The sequence below is a fragment of the Apteryx mantelli genome, chromosome 2, assembly GCF_036417845.1.
Source record: "Apteryx mantelli isolate bAptMan1 chromosome 2, bAptMan1.hap1, whole genome shotgun sequence".
In the NCBI taxonomy this organism is placed as follows: Eukaryota; Metazoa; Chordata; class Aves; order Apterygiformes; family Apterygidae; genus Apteryx; species Apteryx mantelli.
The window spans coordinates 115555908-115578047 of NC_089979.1; the positions used below are offsets into that span (position 1 = coordinate 115555908).

Here is a 22140-nt window from a genome sequence, read left to right on the forward strand (position 1 = left end):
GAGCGGCCCCTCCTCCGTAGTGTTTTGAGGGCGTAACGCCCCACGCGTTATTTTCAAACCACCGGTGGGGGGGGGGGGCGTGTGTGTGTGGAGGGAAGGGGATGAGCCGCGGGCAGCCAGCTAGGGACCCCGCGCTCTCCTCCCGGCCGCGGCCGCGGGGAGGGGAGGGGAGGAGAGGGGAGGGGAGGGGAGGGCGGCGCGGCGGGCGGCGGAGGGGGCGCTGCCCGGCCCCGGCGCGCCCGGCGGAAGTCCCCGCTTCGGCGGCGATGGGAAGTGAAACCGAAATCCGGAGCGGGGGGGCGGGGAGCGAGGCGCCGCCGCGGCTTCGCCTGCTGCCGCCGCGGCCTGGCCCGCCGCGCCCATGTCCCACAAGGCGCGAAGGGGGGAGGAGGAAGAAGAGGAGGAGGAGGAAGAGGAGGAGGAGGAGGAAGAGGGAGAAGCAGCGAGGAGCAGCCAGAAGCGGCACAAGAGCCATCACGAGCCGGCGGCGGGCGGCGGCAGGACCCAGGACCGGCATGAGAGGAAAAGGAAGAAGCGGGAGGCGCAGCAGCTCCAGAAGCTCCAGCACCTGGAGTCGTTGTAAGGAGGGGAGGCTGCCCGGGGCCCCGCCGCTCCGCTCCGCTCCCCCCTCCTCGGGGGCCGGGGGGCCCCGCCGGCCACTGCCCGGCCGCCTCTGTCCGTGCCCCCCCGGGGCAGGGGGCCGCGGAGCTGGGGCGCGGGGTTTCCGCGGCCAGTGCGGGCCTCGCAGCCGGGCGGGCAGCGGCTCTCCTGCCTGCCTTGCCCTGGGGCTGCCCGTTTGTGCTGACGCCGTTTTTACTGTTCCGCGGTGACTCACCTGCGTTCTGCGCAAATCCAGCGTTTCCTCGGTTTCATGCTGAAAGCTGCTTACCTCCGGAGCGCCAAATGCAGAAACTACCTTTTGAGCAGTAATAACTGCAGTGCTTTAAGTTCCCTTTGCCACACCACGTATTTATTGCGTGTTTGGCATGTTCTGGACCGCTCTGGGGGACGAGGCCGTCGTCGGCCACTCCCTGGGTTTGCTCAGGCCGCGAGGCCTTGAAATGGGCCTGTGCATCGCTCTTCAGCGGGGGCATTTGTCCCGTCTCTCCAAAACGCGGCCCGTTTTTATCCGTGACTAGGTGTGTGTTTCCTTTGCTGGCCTGTTGTGTCTGCCTTGTCTCTGTACCTGGCAGCATGGAAGTTTTAAGGTGTTACATTGTTCCGCTTGTCTCTGTTTCAAAGCGTCAGCTGCAAACCTCCTTTCTGACTTTATAATGATTTCTTGGGAAAAGGGAGTCTCTTCTTGCAAGTGACTCTTAGATGTCAGGGAGTTGGCAGCAGAGAAGCAGAAGTTGTTCAGCAGGTTTTTACTAGTGTGGTTTAAAAAAAAAAAAAAGATAAAAAGGTTTGAGATAAAAGACTCCATTAGTAGTCCACAGTGCTGTACAGTAAAGGGTATATGCCGTTTTATTGAAAGGGGTTGAATGGAATAGAAAGATCAGGAAGTTCACTAGAACATAATTTTATCCTTTCCTAGAGGAAGTCAAATTTGTTGTGAAATGCTATAAACAGCACTCAAAAAGCTGTCATTGTTAGAAGGTCAGTCCTGTTGTATCTTGGCATTTAACTCCTAAGTGCATACAGTTTTTCAGTTACTGTTTTACATAGCATCTGCTTGCTATTTAGATTTTAATAAATTTTATCTTTACTGTCAGCTCCAGAGAAGTACTGCAGAAAAGATAGTAAAATTGTCAGCAAGATTCTATCTTTAGGTGTCTCATACAGAGAGAGGAAGAGATTTATTATTTTATACTAAGTTTGGCTGGCAAAGCTATATTTAAGGAACAACCTGATTTGATGTTTTCAGCTGACTATATCTGTGATTCAGCAGTGCTGGAGTAAAGAAACTTGGATTAGTGAGATCTTGGGTGGGGGTGTGCTATAGCTACAGAAAAAGATGAGAGAACTGTGAATTTATGGTAACTGAAGCTGAATCAGATGCACGACACATTGCTGTAAAGCAGTGTGATTAAAATAGCTGGTTCCACACAAGAATATGAATCTGAAGGATGTTCGCAAAAGATGCGTGTTGTGATATGACAAAAACTTGGCAGTTTGGAAACACTCTGGTTCAATCTACTTGCATTCAGGTATCCGTGTTGTGCTATAGTTCTTAATGATTATTGATTGAGTAAATTTTAAGGGAAAATGTGAGGTGAAAGTTTTAACACTATACCATTGAAATGCTGTATTTTGTCAAATTATTTGTCCGTGCTAAGTTGCAGAAGGCAGACTAACTATATTTTTATTGCTTTTCAGCTATGAGAAACCTCCCCCAGGGCTAATTAAGGTTAGTAAATATATTTTAGTAAATTTTTAACATTACAAGGGGTTTTCACACAACCTGTCTTTGGCCATCTACCTTAAGTTAGGTTATCTATATAAATTACAGAGAGAAGTAGGTGCTCCCAGAGGACAATTCAGAACTCCTCAGTTACAAGCAGGTCAAGGGTAAGGAAAAAAAAAAATGAGGTAACATTACTGAAAGAGTCAGCTATTTTGGATCCTTTATGTGTTATAAGAAAAAGAAATGGTACAGAGAAAATAAGGTCCATATTAAATGAGGGCCTGTACACTTGGAGTATTAATTTTTATAAAGTTTTTAAAAAATGATTTTTATTGTCCCTATCTTTTTCCATAGGAGAATGAAACAAAACCGGAAGACTGCATACCTGATGTACCAGGCAATGAAAGTGCACGAGAATTCCTGGCACATGCCCCAACAAAAGGGCTTTGGATGCCTTTGGGAAAAGAAGTCAAAGTTATGCAGTGTAAGGTTGAATATATTCCAGACGTTACTGGACCATCCTTTTACTCTGGGGGAGGGCAGGATGTCTGGCAGACAGATGATGAGGTCCAGGTAGACTGGCATCATATTGGTATGAAAGCAACCAGCATCTTGAAGGCTGTAATAGCCTTACATTTTATGAAAGTTACATTTATCAACATAACACTTGTATCTCTGTATCTGTTCCAACAAAATTAAATATTTTCAATATAAATACACATTTTTTTTTTTTCTATTCTGAGCTGGCTCAGAGGTGCAATTCACTGCTGCTTCTTTTTTTTAAAGGTTGGAGGTGTAAACGTTATGGACACAGAACAGGAGATAAAGAATGCCCATTCTTTATTAAAGGCAATCAGAAATTGGAACAATTTAGAGTAGTGAGTACAAATACTGTAGTATTATTGCTTGTATTTTTAATACTGATGGGTAATTTTGCAAGTGAAGAGAAGCCTATTAGATGATGCTCTATTAAGGACTTTTCCTCTGTCTCTAGTATAATATAGATGCCGAAAATCTTCTAATAAAAAAAAAAGCTACAGATGTGGTTGGATGTTTGACTACTTTGCAGAAAATCTGCTCTTCGAGAGGAAAATAATTAATATTTACATTTAAACTGAAAATCTTTGAGAAGCTGTTTCAACCATTATATTCAATCAACTGTTACAGCATAAGTTTTTATCATAAAATATCAACATAACAAAAAAAAGTTTAGTCAAGCTTGAGCTGCCCACATTACAGCCGCTTCAAGCCTTCTGCTCTCACTGTGAACAACCACATCATGAAGCCTGTTGTCTAGGTCTGTAGTCCAGTCATTGTCTACAATTCTGATCTCTTGCTACATGAGGCTACATCTTAGTTTTGCAGATTCTTTCTGTGTTCCTGTGTCTTTAAATATATCTTTTCCTATTGTTCGGCACTGTTAAACTATATTTCAAATTCTCATCATTTTGTTTCTCATGTCCTGCTTTCTAGCCTTGAAAATGCAATCTGGACTCATTCTGGCCAATCATCATGCTACTGCCAATAGAATTTTTAGACCGTTCCCATGATCTATCCTTCATTTTTTTTTCTCAGGCTTCTTCTCTCTTGCATCAAACACTTGCTTTATGTCCAAGGCCCCTCATGGTACTTTCCCAACATTTTTCATTTACTACTGAAATTTCAGTGAACACTGTCAATCAGCATTTGACATCATCTCTTTTTTTTCTTTTGCTAAATTTCCAACAGAAATGATCACGCCTTCTTTTTGCTGCTTTCTTGCTTGGGATGAACTCACCTTAAATAGCTGCAAAGTTTACTTGCTATCTTCTTTCAAAACTATCTTTTGCTGCAATGCAAAATGTAAAAATTAAGAATGGTAGTAGGAGTGTCATAGGACAACTCATACCTCGTTACCTATTTGTCTTATATTCCCTGCTACCATATTCCTGCATGCTTGTATCCAAGCTTTTAAAATGTGCTATAAAGGCACAGCTGTTATTATTTCAAACTTCAATATTTATTCTGTGTTTAGCTATTCCTGTAGTATCTCTATAGGGATTTGTTAGTAATCTGTGATTGTAGAGAGAGAGGTAGCATAGCTAAGGAGAACCTCCTTCATCATGTAACTAGATAGGCTTTTTCTAAAGTAAAAAATTAGTCCAGATTAACCATAATGTTTGCCAAAGTCTGAGAATATGCTTGTTAATTAAGAGCTTGCTGAGTGTAATTCATCTTTTGATAAAAGCCTCTGTGTTAGGTTGCTTTTAGTTATTGTGTTGGTTTGTTTTTTCTTAAGAATTACAACAGTCAGTGATAAACCCTTTTCTTTACCAACACTGGATTTCTGTTTTCCACTTCCAAAGGCACATGAGGATCCAATGTATGATATAATAAGAGAAAATAAACGTCATGAAAAAGAAATGAGGTGAGTCCCTGTAAAAGAAATGAGGTAAGTGCATCCCTGTAGTAAACTGCATTTTCAGTTTAAGTTTTGAACTTTGATAACATGTTACTAATTTAAAGTTTGTAGGTGAAATGTCATTGTAAGTTACTCACATCACTTCAGAACATCTTTTAATGGGAGTTTCTTTATGTTAACAGACTGGTGCATTTCTACCTTCTTAATAATCTCAGTAGTATTTCCTACTTCTCTTTAATTCTATTAGCTTCTGTATTTTTTTTCCAAAACAAAATTTAAAGAGGAGTCACATTCATTTACACTGTAACTTTGAGGTACTTGGATTTTATTCCATTTTAGGCACCTAATAAAAACAGTCCAATTTTCATCAACTTCACTGAGATGTTTTCTAAAATTCTGTACACTAAGGTGCTTTTGGTAGACAGGTATGGATTTAGAAAGCTAGTTTCAGGCACCTGATGATGCTCTTTATATGAAATCATTATTCAATAAACAGAATGGCAGAGTTTTTAACGCTTTCTTATCTGTTGTACTGCATCATTAAGAATACTGGACAACCTTTAAATTACAGGTAGCAGCACATACAGTGGTACTGCTGCTGCAGATAAGTTTTTTTTTCTTTTTTTTTTAAAGAAACAAATTCATGGATAAGATACTGAAGACAATAATAAAATAAGCAAGTAGTCTCTCCCTGTTTGCTAGGAATCCATGAAAGTACAAAGAATGTTGCCTCTCAAAGATACCTATGGATCTAAAGCAGACTCTACCCTCTGCTTCACTGACATTGTCTGTATCAGCAGGGCAATGAATTTTGTATCATAATCCCAGTAGGCATCCATGTTTGCATAAACATAGAACTTCCTATGGTGGTCTGATGATAGTTGTTGCCTCCGATGGTTTTGCATGCAAAAATTAAATTACATATTGGCCAATAACTTAGTCTTTCTTTGATATCCCATGGATTGGAAAGTCTTTGAGAACAGGGTATATGCTTGTCTGAAAAGAGGTTGCTTGCATCTGTTTGTGAAAACTGTAACTAGAGTTGTAATCCAGCAAAATAATGCAGCCCTTTGCATGCAGCTTCCATTAGTCAAGCTAGGAAGGGAACAGATGAAAGCTAGAATAAGTTATTATGTGTGGGAGAGTTAGAGAAGATTCTCATTCACATTTTTAAATGTACTCAGGATACAGCAACTGAAGCAGCTCCTGGAAGACTCTACCTCAGAAGACGATAACAGTGATGAGAGCAGTGAGGATGATGATGAAAATAGCAGCAGCTCCACTTCCTCAGAATGTAGAGATAAACACAAGAAAAAAAAGAGAAAGAAAGAAAAGAAAAAAAAAGAAAAGAAGAAGAAAAAGAAAAAGCATAAATCTTCTAAATCTAATGAGAGGTTGGAATCTGACTGACAGCAGTTTGCTGCATGCTTATTGACCCCCTACTTGTGAACTGTAAGGAAACATCCAAAGAATGAAGAAGCTGCCACCGGAAAGGGCTTTATTAAACTCAGAACATAGAGATGGATATATATATATATATATATATATATATATATAGCATCCTACATTGGCTCTGCTTTTCTGCCCCTCTGCAATGCTGCAGCCAGAAAAGAGAGATGCATTAAACAATACTTTTACTCAATCAACCATATCTCTATACTGCAGAACTGGTGCTAAGGGTCATCTAGCTAGGTCAGACTGGGCCTCTGCGTTGGCACATGTGACAACGGCCAGGAAACAGTGACTACCAAAGCATTGCTAAGAGATCAGCAGGATTCAGCAGACTGTCTACTGAAGTATGTTTTCTCCATGAAGTAATCTTATTATATACAAACCCTCATTGCAATGAGGACTGCAGTTTGCACTGTGCAAAGCATTGACACTTCATTTACAGTAATTATCAGGAGTAGGTTGAACTGTATTTTTTTTTCTGCATACTGCTATGTGCTGAAGTTCACTGTACTTATCCCAGCACTGGCAGTTGGGGAAATAAAAAAGCATTGCTGAAGGGGGGAGGGGAAAGTTAAACAAGGGGATTTACTTCAAGACAAAACTTGAACTGAACACTGCAGTGTTAGCAAGACTTGTTTTTTTTAGGTATAGCAAAATCTCAACATCATCACCATTAAGAGAGTTTTGCAACACCTTAAGTGTTCTCCAAACCACAGAATTGGGGGCCAAGCATAAGAGTTGGATGTTAAATATTGTTTTACTGTACAGAACTAACTTTTAGCTAAGGAGGGGTGTTTCATGTTGGAAATGAGAGAGAGATGCATTTCTAGATACACTTCAGTATCAGTTGTTTTGATACATCTTGATTTTTTTCCTTTATAAAAAGGTTTGGGGAAGTAAATCCCAACTTATTTTGTACATTTAGTGGAGTTATTTTGTGTAGTAGTACTTTGAATCATACTGCAAGAAGAATATAAATACGTGGAAGGATTTCAAAAGGGGTTTCAAGTATATGCATGTAATCAACAGAATAGTAGCAGAGAACCTGCAAGCTGAAATTAGGGAAAGTTCTGTGTACTTCACTAACCTTGGGGACTGACAGCAAGATTCTTTTCTAAATAATCTTGCAAGGCAGACTTGACTGAAAAGATTGATACAGCTATAAACTGCATTAGAGCAAGTGTCTCTTTTTGAAAGATCAACAATTAGTGATACAAATCTGTAATTTGAGGACCTAGATGTTTATAGGTACCTTGCAAAGGGTAAAAAGGAGTGTAGATTTGCTTTGAAAGGACTAGATCATGTTTGATCTTTTACAGAACCTAGTCTCTTCAGTTGCATTTATAACAAAATAATGCATGATAAAGCTCTAACATCACTGGCCACTAACAATGAAATTCAGGAACAGTAGACTAAAATGCACTTAAGAGCCTTTTTTGAGAGCTCTCTCAACCTTTGGAAAAGACGACAGGGAAAGTATATGTTGAAAATGTGTTTTCTCCCACCTTTAAACTCTTAAATGTCCAAAAGTAATTTAGTAAGAAACAAAGTCCCATACCTTGTCAGTCATTCACAGTACTTCCTGGGGAAAACAAGATGGACAAGGCCTACTTATAAAAAGATTCTTTACTGCTCTTTCCCCTCCATTGCTTTGGTGATTTTACATCTTGAATAAGCAATGGCAACAAAAGGAAAACCTGTTTGCTAGTGAAGCATGTGATTTTAGATATTGTTATATCCTAGCAACTTTATAAAAGGTGTATTAATCACAGCAGTAGCTTTAGGTCAAACTACTCATCAACTGTCTTATTTCCAGAGCTTGAATATTCTGGAGGGGTTTTTTTTAATCTTCCAGTGTTGTTATTTAGCAAATCTCCCTGTCATGGGATCGTCTCAATAGTGACTCCCAGCAGTTCTCTGTATCAGCATTCTCACAAACTAAGTAGAAGCTCCTGGCTCTTTCACCAGAAAAAGTTCTAACAGTTGAAATAGCATGAGAAGATTTATAACAGCCTTGTACATCTGATGCTGAGGAAGTGTGCTTATAGCGTTGGTGATTGTTGAAAAGATGCTAGAAGCCACAGGTAATGAAGTATTCGCCTGGTACATTCCAAGAGACATCTTGCACAGAATTCACTAGAGCAGAGCTAACCCAAAGGCCTCTTTGGTTATTCTAGCTTTTGTTATTTAAGATTCTTCTGAAGCTTAGTTTAATTAAAACAAATTTATATTTTCCTTATAATCTTTCATCCCCCACGACCTGTTTTATAGAGTTTTACATATCAGAGTTCACTATTTGAACAATCTAGTAGAACACCTTAGAGGAAGGGCATTCTTTTTAGCAAATGCAATTTAAGAAGAATCTTTTGAAATACTAAATCCCCATTCTGTGTCAGACTAAAGGTCTTTTCCAGTGGTGGTCAATAGTAGATGCCTAGGCAACAGAACAGGGCAAGCTATAGTGATATTTCTCTTATTTCACCAAAATGCTGCCTCAGCCTCCACTGCTTGCAGTGCGGGTACTTTGAGTCATACATGTTTCCGCATTTAGTAGCCTTGTATGGATTTTTCTTTAACATCCAGTCACTTCTTGTAAACTCCAGTATTCAATTTCCTTCAGCAAGGAGCTCTGCAGATTAATTACGCAATGTAATGAAATATCATATTTTCAAACTGTCCCCTGCTCATTTCATATACTCTAATTCTTGTATTGTAAAGCATGTGAACTGATTCCTATTCATCTTCTCCATGCCATTTGCAGTTTTATAGATTACTGTCATATTCCCAGCCCCTCCATCACTCTTTTTGTGTTTGTTTCCTCTTTTTAGTCTTTCCTCATACAAGAGCTCTTTTGCGCATTTGAGCATTGTCTTCCCCTCTCTGCCATTTTCTAAACCTCCATGTAAAGATGATTTTTTGTAGGTCTCTGCTCAAGCTCATAAAAGCATAGCCAGTTCCAGCAAAGTTAGTTAGCCCAGTTTCAGTACAGTACAAGTTTTTAACAGTGGTGACTAGCAACCAGTGTTAGTGCTAGGAAGCACAATTCATTTCCTCATTTGGCATTTTAAAAAGTGCCAAAGCTGGCATTTAAGAGATGCTAGGTCTTTTAGGAATATGTAGACTATGAACAATAATAAATTCAAGAACCATTTATATTAATGGAAAATGATTCTATGTAGACATAAATCCAGAAAGCAGAAGAGGAAGCCATATTCTTGCAAGACTGATTAGCCTTATATTTAAGTCTTAACTATTGGACTACTTAACATATCTTGCTCAAAGGAAAGAATCACTAGCAAAAATGTTGGTTCTCTTTTGCAGGCTTGGTTATTTCCATTTGAAAGCCATACTGAAATTTGAGTGGTAATAATATTGTAATCATAGTCCTGTGAATCTACATAAATCTTGTAAAAGGGAATGTTTATGCCACACAGATGCTAGCAAACTGAAAAGTATAGAATTAAAACCTGACAAGCCAACACACCACTGGCTCCAGCTTAGCTATTACACCCCACCCGCTTTGCCACAGAGGTTTTAGCTAAAATAATGCTTTAGAAATTCTGAGTCACAGACAATAAGTCTGTCCAACAAAACAGCCAGTATGGGAGTCTCAGAGGCCTCTACTGTTTGTTGCTGCTTTGCCAAGCAGCAAATAGATTCTTCAGCTGCCCTTCAGTAGATTTTGCAGAAGGCATGTGAAATCTTTAAGGACAATACAATACTGCTACAGTTAAAAGTTTATAATACTGCCAGTACTGCAGTTACTCATCACTGGGCTATCAAGCTTCACATGGAACAACAAACTGACACATATATGTATCTCTAACTAGAGATTAGATCTCAGGAATCATTGTGGCTAGTTACCTGATTGAATGAAAGAGCCTGGGCTTTGATTCACAGCCTTTTAAAATACAGTTTGCAGCTCAGCCTTTCTGAATCATGACCATTTTATTCACTGAAATATTCCTTACAGGTTGTCATTTAGCCTCCAAGTTGAGCAGATTCCAGCACTCATTCTACCCATCAGAATAAAGTCTGGGAGAACTGTCTCCCCTCTAAGAAAAAATTACTTAGCCCTGTATTATTCAGGGCAAGGATGGTATGAAAAAGCTCTTTGCTTGAAGGAAACCTCTCCCCCCCCCTTTTTTTTCCCTCTCCTTTGAGGTTCTGATGCAATGCATATCCTTAATAGAAGGTTTATGCAGCACAAAAGCCAAATAAGGATTTGTATTCTGTATTTTGTTGTGGTGTTCAGGGTGGAGGGGAAAATAAAAACTTAGTATCACACTGTTAATGTGGATCCTTTCCCCTAATAGCTTGGGGGAAAGGCTGTAATTACTATAGCTCTTTAACAAGTAAATCCCTACAAGTGCTATTAAGAAATAGCAAGAGCAAGGATCATTTGGGTGCAGGAGGGAAACCTCAATATTGCTCACTGACAGGAAATAAAGTGTAAGCTCAGTTACAGGTCAAAGTAGTAATAGGTATGCACAGAGTCTGAATGCAGCTACAGGAGATGCTACTTTTATCCCCATGGGTTATTCTAGGGTACAGACAGAATAAGTACATGGAGACAGGAGGTTGAGGAGGCAGAAGATAAGTCCTGTCCCCAGCCCCCATGTTAAAGAAAAACTAGTTTCTACAATTTCACTGTCTTCCTCACTCACACTACCACTTTATTCATTGTTCTCACATGGCAATACTACCTTCCATAGACTAAAGATAGTCAAGAATCATGAGCTATCCACTTCATCTAGGTAAGTCTGCTCCAGTTATTCATAATATAGCTCAGCAAGAGACCTAGTTTTATCTTGCTAGTACTACAGGAATGTCTATATATAGAGATCTGCCAAGGACAGTATCAAGGACAGTGATAGGAGTCATCAATAACAAGTCAGGGAAAGGGGGTAATGCCACTATTTAAAAACTTGCTTCACCTCCGAAGTCTACCTCTCCAGTTAGGTGTTTCCATGATTTAGCTATTCTTTTTCATAGAAAAGAAGGGGAGGGAAAGCACCACATCTGTTCAGTGCTAATTTTTTTTATAGTTGTCAGTCATGCATTTAAAGGTAAGTTAAGAGCTGAGGAACTGCCTTGAAATTGTAAGTCAGAACTTGACTTGCCACAGCTTTGAGTATTTTCCTTTATACTTCTGCAGAAACAACTTTACAAAAACCCCATTGATTACTGATGGAAGAAAATCTTGCACTTACATCTACACCATACAGGCAAGCTGACTATGAGATGAGATGAACTAAGAGGCATCATAGTCCTGCAGAGCTTAACAGCAGCAGCAAGCTGGTATGCAATAATAGCATTGATACACATACATCCCTATCAGAAGCTTTTTTGCCTCCCTGTGTAGATGGAATACAAGTCTCAGTGCAATTCTATTAAATTTATTATTTAAATAGTGGGTGTGCTATTTACAAAAGGTGGCTTAATTTAGTGTTAAATACTTCATTCCATTTTTTTAATAGCATCCTCAGTCTTTACAGTGTTACTTCTTACCCTTTAGGACTGCACAGCAACTTACAAAATATACAAGAGTAATTAACTTATGGATTTACAGAAACTTCAGATACAATTGCATTCCCCCTCCTGCCCCAATATTTGCAGTTATCTTTTCTTATAGAGTGACCTTCTGGTTCCACGTCCTTAAAGGAAAAAAAAGAAAAAAACAATCTTGAGTTACACACTCTGCCTCCAAACAATGTATGTCAGTTTGCTTCCAAAGGAAGACTAGACATCAATAACTGGCTTTTCTTATTGCAGGAGAGGACACTGGTGGTTGAGATTAGAACTATGTACTCAACTTCCCAGCAAGGATGAACTCTGAAGGAAGGGTGCTGGACCAGTATAACAGAACAATAGGAGTTCCACATCAAACAAGCATGTTTTCAGTGTGCTCTGTAACTACACTGAAGTTTATGGAGGCATCCAAGACACATTGACTACTTCCAGGGAAAATATAGCAGATAATTGCATAATTACAAACTATCCCAGCTACTCTTACTAAAGGAGATGAGAAATTAAAGGTATAACACTGCCATTTAAATAATCAGACTTGAGGACTGACAACAATTTAGACTAACAGGACACTTCAGTCATTTTAAGTTGTTTCAGACTCTAGAAATATGAGTACTCCTCTGCTTAATATTGTGTTGACCGAGAAAAAAGGAGCATCTTTTCCTCATGTTATTTCCTCATTGGATATTCTAGTTAGCTTTAGTATGCCAAATTGTTCTTTCCCAGAAGAAAGTCTGATCTTTAAGTAGCTTCTTATGCATACTGATCCTTTTTGATTTATAGCCATTCTATAATCTCCCACAGATGCACTAAAAGCTTATTATTGAACCTACTTAGTCAATGTGATTTGCCCCTCCAATGTTCTTCACCTTCCTCTAAAATAGCAACAAGGTCCTACTCCATAAAGTTTAAGTTCTTTAGAACTATTTATACACATTTGTGATGCATCATATTGCAATATTTTGGCCAAGACAGTTCTGTAGTTTAGAGAAAGGCATGCACTGCAAGAAGTGACCTAGGACCCAACATTTCAGTAGTAAAACAATCTGGAAAGCAACTAGACCAAAATAATGTGCGGGTTTTTTTTTTAAAAACTGTAACACGTTCAATGCTACAACACTATTCACAGCAAAGTGAGTGAGTGTTCAAAGTTTAACTTTTTCTCTCCTTATTTTGTTTGCATATGCTGTCATTTCACAGATGATCCAATATCCTCACAGATCAAACTGAGAAACATTTTTCCTTGGGATGGTAACAAACTATTTAAGAGTCATTTTTGTAGCTATATACCAACCTTTGCGTACATTACTTTTAGGCATCTCCCACACTTCCATTTCTTCCACCTCACATCTTGTGTCTCTGCGTTTGGAAGGGGGCTTGCCTATTCTTTTCTTCTTTGGCTTAACCAAAGGCAGGCAATCTAAATAGCCAGATACAACCAAGTCACTAATAAAGCAAATTTAAGCTTGATTTTCCCCTATTGCTCTCAAGAAATAGTATTTTTTCCCTTCCCTGTATATTGCTCTGTACCCATTTCAGCAGCAGCTAAAACTGACATTACATCTGCCAAGCAAAAACTTTATGTCTGCAATATTTAGTCACTATGTAACCATGACTCTGGCTCATTATATTTTGGGATATAACTTCCATAGACCTTAATGTGGCAGAAAGAGCCCAGTGAGGGTTGGCTAATTCCGCTCCAGTTCACCATTCAAGTGTTCAGGACTAACTGATTGCTGTTCAAGTCAAGTGACTCAATTCACCTATTGTCTTAATAAAATGACTTGCCACTCCGGATCTAAGTAATGCACTGCAAGTGTCCAGTTCTAGAAGTCAAATTTAGCATGTGATATCATTACTAAAGCAACATATTTTGTTTAGCCAGAACCCCTTACTTGAGGGGCACTTAATTTAAATTAACTTTGAAGAAACTACAGTCCTAAGATAAAAGCCAGGTTTTATAAAGGTAGTATTTTAGTGCTTCTGAATCTCAGGAAGTGAGATTCATTGGCATGAACACACCATTTGGAAGAAACGGATTCCCACTTATCTAAAACCAAATGCGATAGCTTACTCTGACTACGCTGGGAAAGGAGAAAATAATGCATAGCCCAGCACCCTCAGTCTGCTCTATCATCTGAGACTTAAGAAAGCAAGGGACATGCTGAAAGTTAAGTTATTTTACAAGCATTTTATTTTTATGAATTGCTGTAAGGAATTACTGAAAATTCTGCTAAAGTTGAGAGTTTCCAACTTTGATGGGGCAGACCAGCTTAAAAGCATTTTGATGAAGTCTGTACCAAATTACTAATACAGAAGGACATAAGCCTTCCCATGCAGGAGACAAACCCCAAACCCTTACTTGCTCAAGCAGGAAAGCAATACAGAGAAATCAACACTAAAGAATATTCTGCTGGGCAGTTGATGCAGGGACCCTGATGTATAATATCACTGAGCTAAGGCCAACAAGGGAAGAGAAATAAGTTATCAATCTATTCTGAAGATAACTTCATACTCAGTTACTTGATAGACTGGTCATGTAACACTTGAAAGCATGTGACCAAAGAGAATAGCAATACTCAGAACAGGGTAAATGCTAGAGTTGTTCTAACAGCACTTAAGCTGAGAAATGCCTTTGAAGAGCATCTAGAAACAGAGATGAACTTTAAGTAGATCTTAATTACAAAGAAAAACATTCACTTTAGAAAAAAAAATCTATAACCTTTTACTTTTACAGAATAATTTTGACTTCTTCCTCTTTTCCTTAACCATATCAGGTAATGAATAATCTCAAGATAATTTGACAGGCACCAAACTATAAACTTAGGAGTCTTTAGAGTGATTAGAGATCAGTTAGCATGCCCACATACATTAAAACACACACATGAACTTGGATCTGTCAGTTCAAGACATCAAGACAACAGTGATTTCTTAATAGAGAGATTTGTGCTCAGACTTTTAGCAATAACGGGGCAACTGTTGGTCCACGCTAGTTTCTCTGAACATTAGCCTATGTAGCTATAACAGATGACTTGCTCTATGTTCTACTCATCAGGGTTTGGCAGTACCACTGTGAATGCACTTAAAAGAAGCATTAGCTGGGTAAAGAATTAATACTACTGTTTATGCAATAGAAGCTTTGCACAATTAAAGGCTTGGCCACATCAAGATTTCCCACAGTATCTTTAGAGACAAACAGCTGCAGTACATCGTTATTCATGTATTTGAGTTGGATGTGAAACATCCTGAGAAGTATTGGACTGACAGGCCTTTTCATCAATACCAGTGCAGTAAGAATTAGTTTTATTACCTTCAAATCTTATTAAATTGCAAGCTGTGGTATTTTGTATCATATCCTTTTGAATATTTAAAAAAAGAGAACAAAACACACTGAGGAAAGAAGTTGTACCTTGTTCTTTGCTCTTGGCTGGAGGTGAGAGACTACTATGTATTCTGCTGGTAAATTTGGGTTTAGCACCACTTCTAATCCAAAACTCTTCAGCTGGTATCACCATGTTTTCCCTTAACAGTCTTCCTAAATAAGAAGAGTTGATTTCAGGTCAGTATCTAGTTTTGCTAGTATTAATACGCTATTTTAGCTACAATACAAGGTTAAACAAAGGCAACCACTGAATCTAATTTAAGTCTGTTAAAAACCAAGAAGATAACTTTCTAGAGATTCCACTTCACAAAAATTAACAGCAGCTTCAGATTTAATTATAGAAAATAAAACTTTAAGAACACTAACCATGTTATTAGAACTGGACCAGCCTGTTTTAGATGCCTTTCACAATACAGGACAGTGTATGAGAACAGCAGCCACAAGTGCCTTAGTAACCAGTTATGAACCTTGACTATAATCCTGCCAATTTCAACTAATATCCACCTTTTATTAAATGGAATGTTCTTTTCCAGACCAAATTTGATACAATTTCACACTGATTTTTATGAAAGTATAGCAAAACCTTTTGCTAACAGTGGAGCAGCAGTAGCCAAGATAAAGAAAAAAATAATGATTTGACACTCCAGCTGTAGAGAATATAAACTATACAAGGTATGGCCATCAGGTTACAGGGAAACAAGCCCTACTTAACCCACCTAACATGGGTGTGGAATAAGACAGTCAGAATGTTTGTATAGATTTAGATGATCAGTGTCCAAGATACCATTAAACAAGTGTAGTTCAAGTGACCTGAAGCTTATCAAACAAATAAATTGCTACTGAAGTCAGCATGATTAATATACTTCTATCTGACTCAAAAGAGAGTTTGATGTTAAAATCTGTGCTTTAATTCTCTGCTGGTTGTAAAAATGCAGAACCTTCATGCAACAAGCAAACTGCAGCAAACCCCTTCTGCCTCAAAAAAAATTCTTAAGTACTCCTGGCTCTAAGTCAAACCTGAAGCTACCACATTCTTTGATCATTACAATTTGGAGTTACAATTAGGAGTTCCTTGTGTTTTCTAACTATTAACCAGCACCTTTTCCTCAGTGATTAGCTTACCTCCCAAGAACTTCTGTAGTATTCTCTTGTGTTCAAATCCCTCTTTTTTTGCTGTAGGCCTCTTTCTTCCATAATACCCATAGTCACTGTATCCAACTTCATCCTGTTCCTTCCCTTTTGGCTTGTAAACTAGACCAATATTTTCACCAAGCCCACTACTAGTTTTTATTTTCTCTTGAGCAGGCCAGCTAATTAGTTGAGCTGGTATAGCTTTTTTAGGTGGTTTCCAAAGCACCTTCTGGCCAACTTGTCGGTAGACGCTTCCTTTATTAGGTGTCAAGATTCCATATGGAGTAGCTTCTTGAAAGAAATATTCAATTTCATCCACATCATCATCCTCTTCTTCATCCTCTCCATCTTCATCCTCTTCTTCTCCCATCACATAGTATTCTTCTGAGTCCTCAGCTTCTGACAAACTCTTAGCAGCTTTTTTCTTGAGAGAAAAGATTTTTTTCCGGCTAGAAGACCTAGGAAGGGTTCCCAGCTTTCTACCTTTACTGGAAGCCTCTTTAATCTTCATGCCTGAAGATTTTTGGACATCCTGGCTATCAAAACTGTTGATCTGCTCCCTTCCTACCACTTCATCTTCATTAAGGGACCCACCACTTTTAATTTTCTCTTTCTCCAAGCCCTCTGTACTTTCCTGGAAAGTATACATGCTTTTCTGAAGCACATAGTCAGGGACAAAATAAGACACTGGGGCATTATCAAGTGATGAACCTTCCTCTCTAGAGGACATCTCCTCAGAAGAAAGACTGAGTACACTTTGACATTTCCGTTGTGGCAAACACACATTGTAGTTGTAGTTTGTGTCCATATTGTCCAAACAAGCCAGCCAGCTGTTAGAAGGAACATACTTCTCAACTGACTCATCACACCAAATACTTTTATCAGTTTGACTTTCATTGGTTGCACTGTGGCTTAGATTCAGCTTTTTCTGCTGTAAACTCAAGTCACTCATTACCTCCATACTAGATGGAAGTAGTCCTGCTTGTTGCATAAGGCTGGACTCTTCGTGAGAAGTTTTTGAGCCTGTAGTTCTTTTAGAGCTAGATTTCTTGGCTACTAGCACATCCTGTCTTGCCACTGGTTGATCAATGCTAACAGATCTGGCCAACTCTGCTATTTGCACTGCCATGGCTTCACCTGGAGGGGATTTTGCCCTTTGACTTGTAGTCCCCTGCTTTCCTGCATCCAACTTCACTTCATTATTTTGGACCTCCTTTTCTTGCATACTTTCAACACACTGTTTTGAAGGCAGAACAGCTTTTCTCTCATCTATGTAAGTTCCTGGCACCAATTTCTCCCCTTCATGAGGGCCATATATCATTCCTTCACACGAACTAACAGAAAATAAGTCACGCTGCACTATATTCTCTGGGACTGGTTTACCACTTGCCACATCATACAAAGGAATAGTTTCTTTAAAGGACTTCCACAACTGAATTGCTGGAGAGCCATTTCCATATTCTATTCTCACTTCTTCCTTCTCAAAAGCATAGCTTCCAGAAGGAAGGTTTCTATACTGTGTAGAGCTGGAAGGGCTCTTATTATGAAACTCTCTGTCTACAACAATGGAAGATCCAGACGAATCTTGTTTCTCTGAAGTACTTTCAGTCTCTGTACCTATACCAGAAGAAACACAGGCCATATTTCCTGCATCACAACCTTTTGTTTCTATATGGGTATCTTGATGCTTTTTTGGCTTGTTTTCAGGCTGTCTAGGATCAGTCTGCGTTTCCTTTGTCTCTGTTTTTTTCCCAGGGGTACTATAGTGTCTAAATCGTGTTGCATGATAAAACATAGGGGAAGGTGGGGGAGCATTAAAATAAGGCCTTCTGCTAATTCTTGCATGCATTGGATGCTGTGGAACAAAAAATCCAGGGTACTCATGGAGTGCAACAGAATAAAATGGAAAATATGGATTTCCACTTCGGAAGCCTAGACAATGGGGTTAAAAAGAAAGAAAAAGACAAATGTATCTTCTTTCCAAAAGAAATTATTCTGATTAATAATTGCTTGCATACACAGGGACCTTCACAAGATCTGACCCTTAAAGTAGTACACTTCAACCATCAACACTTGAAAGCAAGTCTTGCACAGAAACCCCAGAAAGGGTTCCTTGTTATGGAACAGCTTATCTGGGCAGCTGCACTCTGCAATCAGAGTTTGATTTTGTCCCTGGAGCATGCACTGATCAGCTTTCCATATTTTCTGCTATTTTACCCACCAAGCCATAGTATTGTCTTTAAAAAGACAGCTCCAGTTACAGGTAGCAATTAGCTTATGTATACTATTTACATTATATATTTAACAATACTGTTTGTGTGCTTTATTTGTATTTACACATATATATAGTGTGTGTACATTTATGAAGCTCATTTACACACACATATTCATTCTTAGGCATATTCTACAACCCTGTAAGTTACTTAATATTTTGCTTAGCTTCCATTCTGCAGAAACAGATACCTTTCAATCGCACTACACAGTTAACTAACACAAAAATTGGATCTTTGAAGACTAAAAGATTACATTAATTCCACTCAACTCTCAAAAAGCTTCTAAACATAAAAGCATACACACACACTGATCTCCTCCCCTCTAGTACTAATTTACGAAGCATAACTACTTTAGATGGCTTTCATTTACCTTACCTGGTGCAGGTACACAGTAGGGATTATATGCATGACTGAGGTACCACGGATTTGGAAAAGGCTGTTGTGCTGTTGGCTGGGCATAAAAAAAGGGTCTTGTGTGGTTTGTGGAATATGATCCACCTTCTGAAGCTGAGGCAGTGTTCATTTTTTCTTTTTAAACACTGAAAAAGATAAGTGATAAGGATTAACCACTTCAACATATTCTGTGTGACTTGACAATTTCATGCCCTGTGAGAATTCAACAGATATTTCTCTCCCTATCCTCACCTCTAGCCCAATGCAAGCAAACCTTTCCCAGAAGAAAAAAGCTACCCTCTAAATAAGAGGTAGAAAACTGATATTACTATCAAGTCAAAGATTTTAGTTCTCCTTTACCAAACAAGCTTTTACATACAACTCTCAGTACTTCAATCCAACCTCCTTCGGGCTTCTCCAGACCCCCATTTTAAAGCCACAAAACAGTTATAGGACTAATAACTTCAATGGAGCCTTATAGGCACATGGCCATAGAAGTAGTATACCAACCAATTAAAAGCTAACATTTTATCAATCAGTCTTGATCAACAAGCCTCTAAAAAAATAAACAAACAACTAGATAGAGGAGTGGAATACTTCACACAGTCAAAGGTTTGGTGTTTCATAAAAAAAGTATTTGTAGATGCCAACACATATGTTGTATTTGAGCTCACAGTAAGAGCTCTATTGATTCAATATTCTTACATTAGAAGATGCTTTAAAACAGAAAGAGCTAACATAATAAACAAAGTTTTTCAGCAACACCGCAACTCCCATGCTTAAACCTAGCAACAGGCAACAGGAAAAGCAAAAATCCCTACATTTAAGTTCACATTAAGAGCCATATAAAAAATTCACAAGACAGAATCCTCTCCCACATCTATGTTTTTCTTCAGTTAATTCATACAGCAAGTTTAGCCCATTCCAAGGAAAAGATACAATGCTGTCACATACAATTTATAAACAAGAATAAAAGTAATAGGAGAACAGAGAAGATTTAGTGTTCACATAGGAAAAAGGCAGCAGTTCAATTATTTGGAGGACTTAAACACTTTGAAGTTACAGAAGTAAAGTTGAAGTTAAGACCTCTTACAGACTGGCACACAGCTCACGCCTAGATGATTTTCAAAAAGCTTTCAGGAACATTGGAGTCCTCTTCAGTTTCCATCTAGAACAGTCTGCCCAGCTCACATAAGCACCAAAACCCTACAGATTCCCCTCACTCTACTAGACCAATGCCCCCAAAATGACTTTGGCAAACAGAGAAGCAGGAAAGAAAAAGAAAAACAAAAAACCCTACAAAAACAATCTACTCCTCCCCCATTAGGGCCCCTCAAAACAAAGGTCCATGCTGCTGCTGCTTACAGCCCAGCAAGAAACTAGCTAAGCCCTCTTTCAGCTCACCTTCTTTATGGAAGGCAGCTACTATGGTCCACTCCCTCTTCCACCTGAGGCTCATTTAACAGTGATTGGGGGGGGGGCTTTTCCATCAATCAGTGGGAGGAACAATCCAAACATGGGGATAGGAACAGCAGTAAATGCCTTCATCCTGTGTGAAGAAAGCTAATAGTTTCATCTTGCAGACATTTAAGTTACATCCCTAAGTCATTCCAATATATCCAATCTTTAGGAATATTTGTAACATTGGAACTTACATTAAGAAAACCATAGGTTTCAAAGGAAATTGTTATCAATATTCCACTTAAAAGCCCACTGTTAAGGACATTGTTTGTAGAAACAAAATACAGAAAGTAGAAGATTAAGTTTACATCCATTTTTTAAGTTTATCAGCTGCTCAGTCTGATTACAAGAAGCGATGCTCTTCTATCCTCACACAACTAATTGGACGGGTGACTGTAATTTTCTTGTATATGAACAAGGGAAATATTCGCTCTAGCCAAATATACTCTACCACGTGTAAACATGAGTAATTCATGAAATACATGGTTATAATTTGAGTCTGCCTGGGCCTTACAGAAATGAGAATCTGAGTTGCCTCTTCACAACTTGAGATAACCTCCCTGAATGACAAAATGCTATGACTGCCATTGGTTTTGGGGGAGATGCCAAGGGAGGAACGCAAAACCAATGTGTGATGCAGGTAGGTGAGTAACAAGAAAAAGAAGTGTGGACACTTGGACATGGCTTATAAATCTAGGTTGTGAAATTACTAATTCTATTGTTTCTTTGCATAATGTTCAGATTAACCTTGTCCTTTGCACTAAGATACAAATTATGAAAGGGGCTCTATCAGAGAAGAATTATTGATCTTGCTGTTCTCAGACTTCCTCAATCAAATCTTGTCTTTTCCTCTTATCTTGCACTTTGATATCATTTCTGCCATTTGCCTGGGATTTTTTAAACCCTCAACTCCTAGATTAATCTGATTGAGCTTTCACCTATTTTGAGTTATATTCTAGCCTACCTCTTGGTGGACAAAAACTGGAAAACACAAATGGACCCAAAGGGAAATTAAAAAAAAAATTAAAACTCTGTAGTTTTTTAAAAGTTGATTATCTCAGGATTTTCCTTTTCCTTGGACTTCAGACTTCTCCCCTTTCCCTTGCCCTGTTGTTTCCTCCTGCTACCGACTCAACCCCTCAAAGTCTCAGGCTGCATTTGGTAAAGGCAAACCTGGGCTCTGCAACTCCGGCACTTGGCCAAATGACGTTTTAACTGTACGGTCTCTAGGCCCTAACGAGGACCACAGGGGAAAGAAAAAAAAAAAAGAGGTTCTGGCAGGAAGAGAGGGACGATGGCGAGCGGAGCGGAGCCGCCTGCTCTCCCGCCTTCCGACCGCCAACCGTTAAGCGCGCAGCGGTTCTGGGCGCAGCGAGCCGCTCCGCCCAGCAGGGGGCCTCCGGCGCCGCCAGCCCGCCTGGCGCGCTCTGTTTGCCGCGCAGGCGCACTCGCCCCCTGCGGGGACCCTCTCCCGGCCTCGCCTCGGCGCGCTCCTGCGCAGCGCGCGGCGGAAGCGCCCGAGCGGCCGCCGTTGCCTTGGCGCGCGGGCGCTTGCGTAGGCAGGGGAAGCTCGGGGGAGAGGAACAGGAAACGGGGGCGGGCCGAGGCTCGAGACAGGGCGCGCGAGGCTCATTCCCCCCCCCCCCCATGGTCACCGCTCCGGGCATGCGCAGGGGAGGCGGGCGCCAGCGCGCGGCGCATCGTAACGGCCGCCGAGCGGAGGTGATGCTGCTGGCGATGAGGAGGAGGAGGCGGAGGGCAGCGCGCCTGC

The 22140-nt window shown here is 39.9% G+C and overlaps 2 protein-coding genes across 3 annotated transcripts; one reads left to right on the forward strand and one right to left on the reverse strand.

Annotated features, from left to right (window-relative positions):
- The first annotated feature begins 306 nt into the window (after positions 1-306).
- Positions 307-7118, forward strand: RP9 (RP9 pre-mRNA splicing factor). Its single transcript, XM_067291278.1, has 6 exons — positions 307-579; positions 2320-2350; positions 2702-2831; positions 3134-3225; positions 4693-4754; positions 5933-7118. Exons 1-6 carry the CDS (start codon positions 362-364, stop codon positions 6156-6158), a joined length of 759 nt encoding a protein of 252 aa, XP_067147379.1. The 5' UTR covers positions 307-361; the 3' UTR covers positions 6159-7118.
- A 4240-nt stretch (positions 7119-11358) lies between these two features.
- Positions 11359-18500, reverse strand: LOC106489003 (uncharacterized). Of its 2 annotated transcripts, none has more exons than XM_067291276.1 (4): positions 16234-18500; positions 15139-15264; positions 13034-13149; positions 11359-11857 (listed from the first exon to the last, which is right to left on the reverse strand). In XM_067291276.1, the coding sequence occupies exons 1-4, from the start codon at positions 18089-18091 to the stop codon at positions 11759-11761; spliced, it is 2199 nt and encodes a 732-aa protein (XP_067147377.1). In that variant the 5' UTR covers positions 18092-18500; the 3' UTR covers positions 11359-11758. The 2 variants fall into 2 exon arrangements, with proteins under 2 accessions (XP_067147377.1, XP_067147378.1); XM_067291277.1 differs by having other exon boundaries at positions 11753-11857; positions 13024-13149.
- Positions 18501-22140: the final 3640 nt, after the last annotated feature.

What these genes read in the sequence shown, in the direction of transcription:
- RP9 (XM_067291278.1), top strand. Translation starts at nt 362, where the DNA reads ATGTCCCACAAGGCGCGAAGGGGGGAGGAGGAAGAAGAGGAGGAGGAG. An exon ending in AGAAGTCAAAGTTATGCAGT is followed by an intron (nt 2,832 to 3,133) that starts GTAAGGTTGAAT and finishes TTTTTTTTAAAG; the next exon opens with GTTGGAGGTGTAAACGTTAT. An exon ending in CGTCATGAAAAAGAAATGAG is followed by an intron (nt 4,755 to 5,932) that starts GTGAGTCCCTGT and finishes AAATGTACTCAG; the next exon opens with GATACAGCAACTGAAGCAGC.
- LOC106489003 (XM_067291276.1), bottom strand. Translation starts at nt 18,091, where the DNA reads ATGCATGCAAGAATTAGCAGAAGGCCTTATTTTAATGCTCCCCCACCT. An exon ending in AGCCAAGAGCAAAGAACAAG is followed by an intron (nt 13,150 to 15,138) that starts GTACAACTTCTT and finishes CTGGCTATTTAG; the next exon opens with ATTGCCTGCCTTTGGTTAAG. An exon ending in GGGAGATGCCTAAAAGTAAT is followed by an intron (nt 11,858 to 13,033) that starts GTACGCAAAGGT and finishes TTTTCCTTTAAG; the next exon opens with GACGTGGAACCAGAAGGTCA.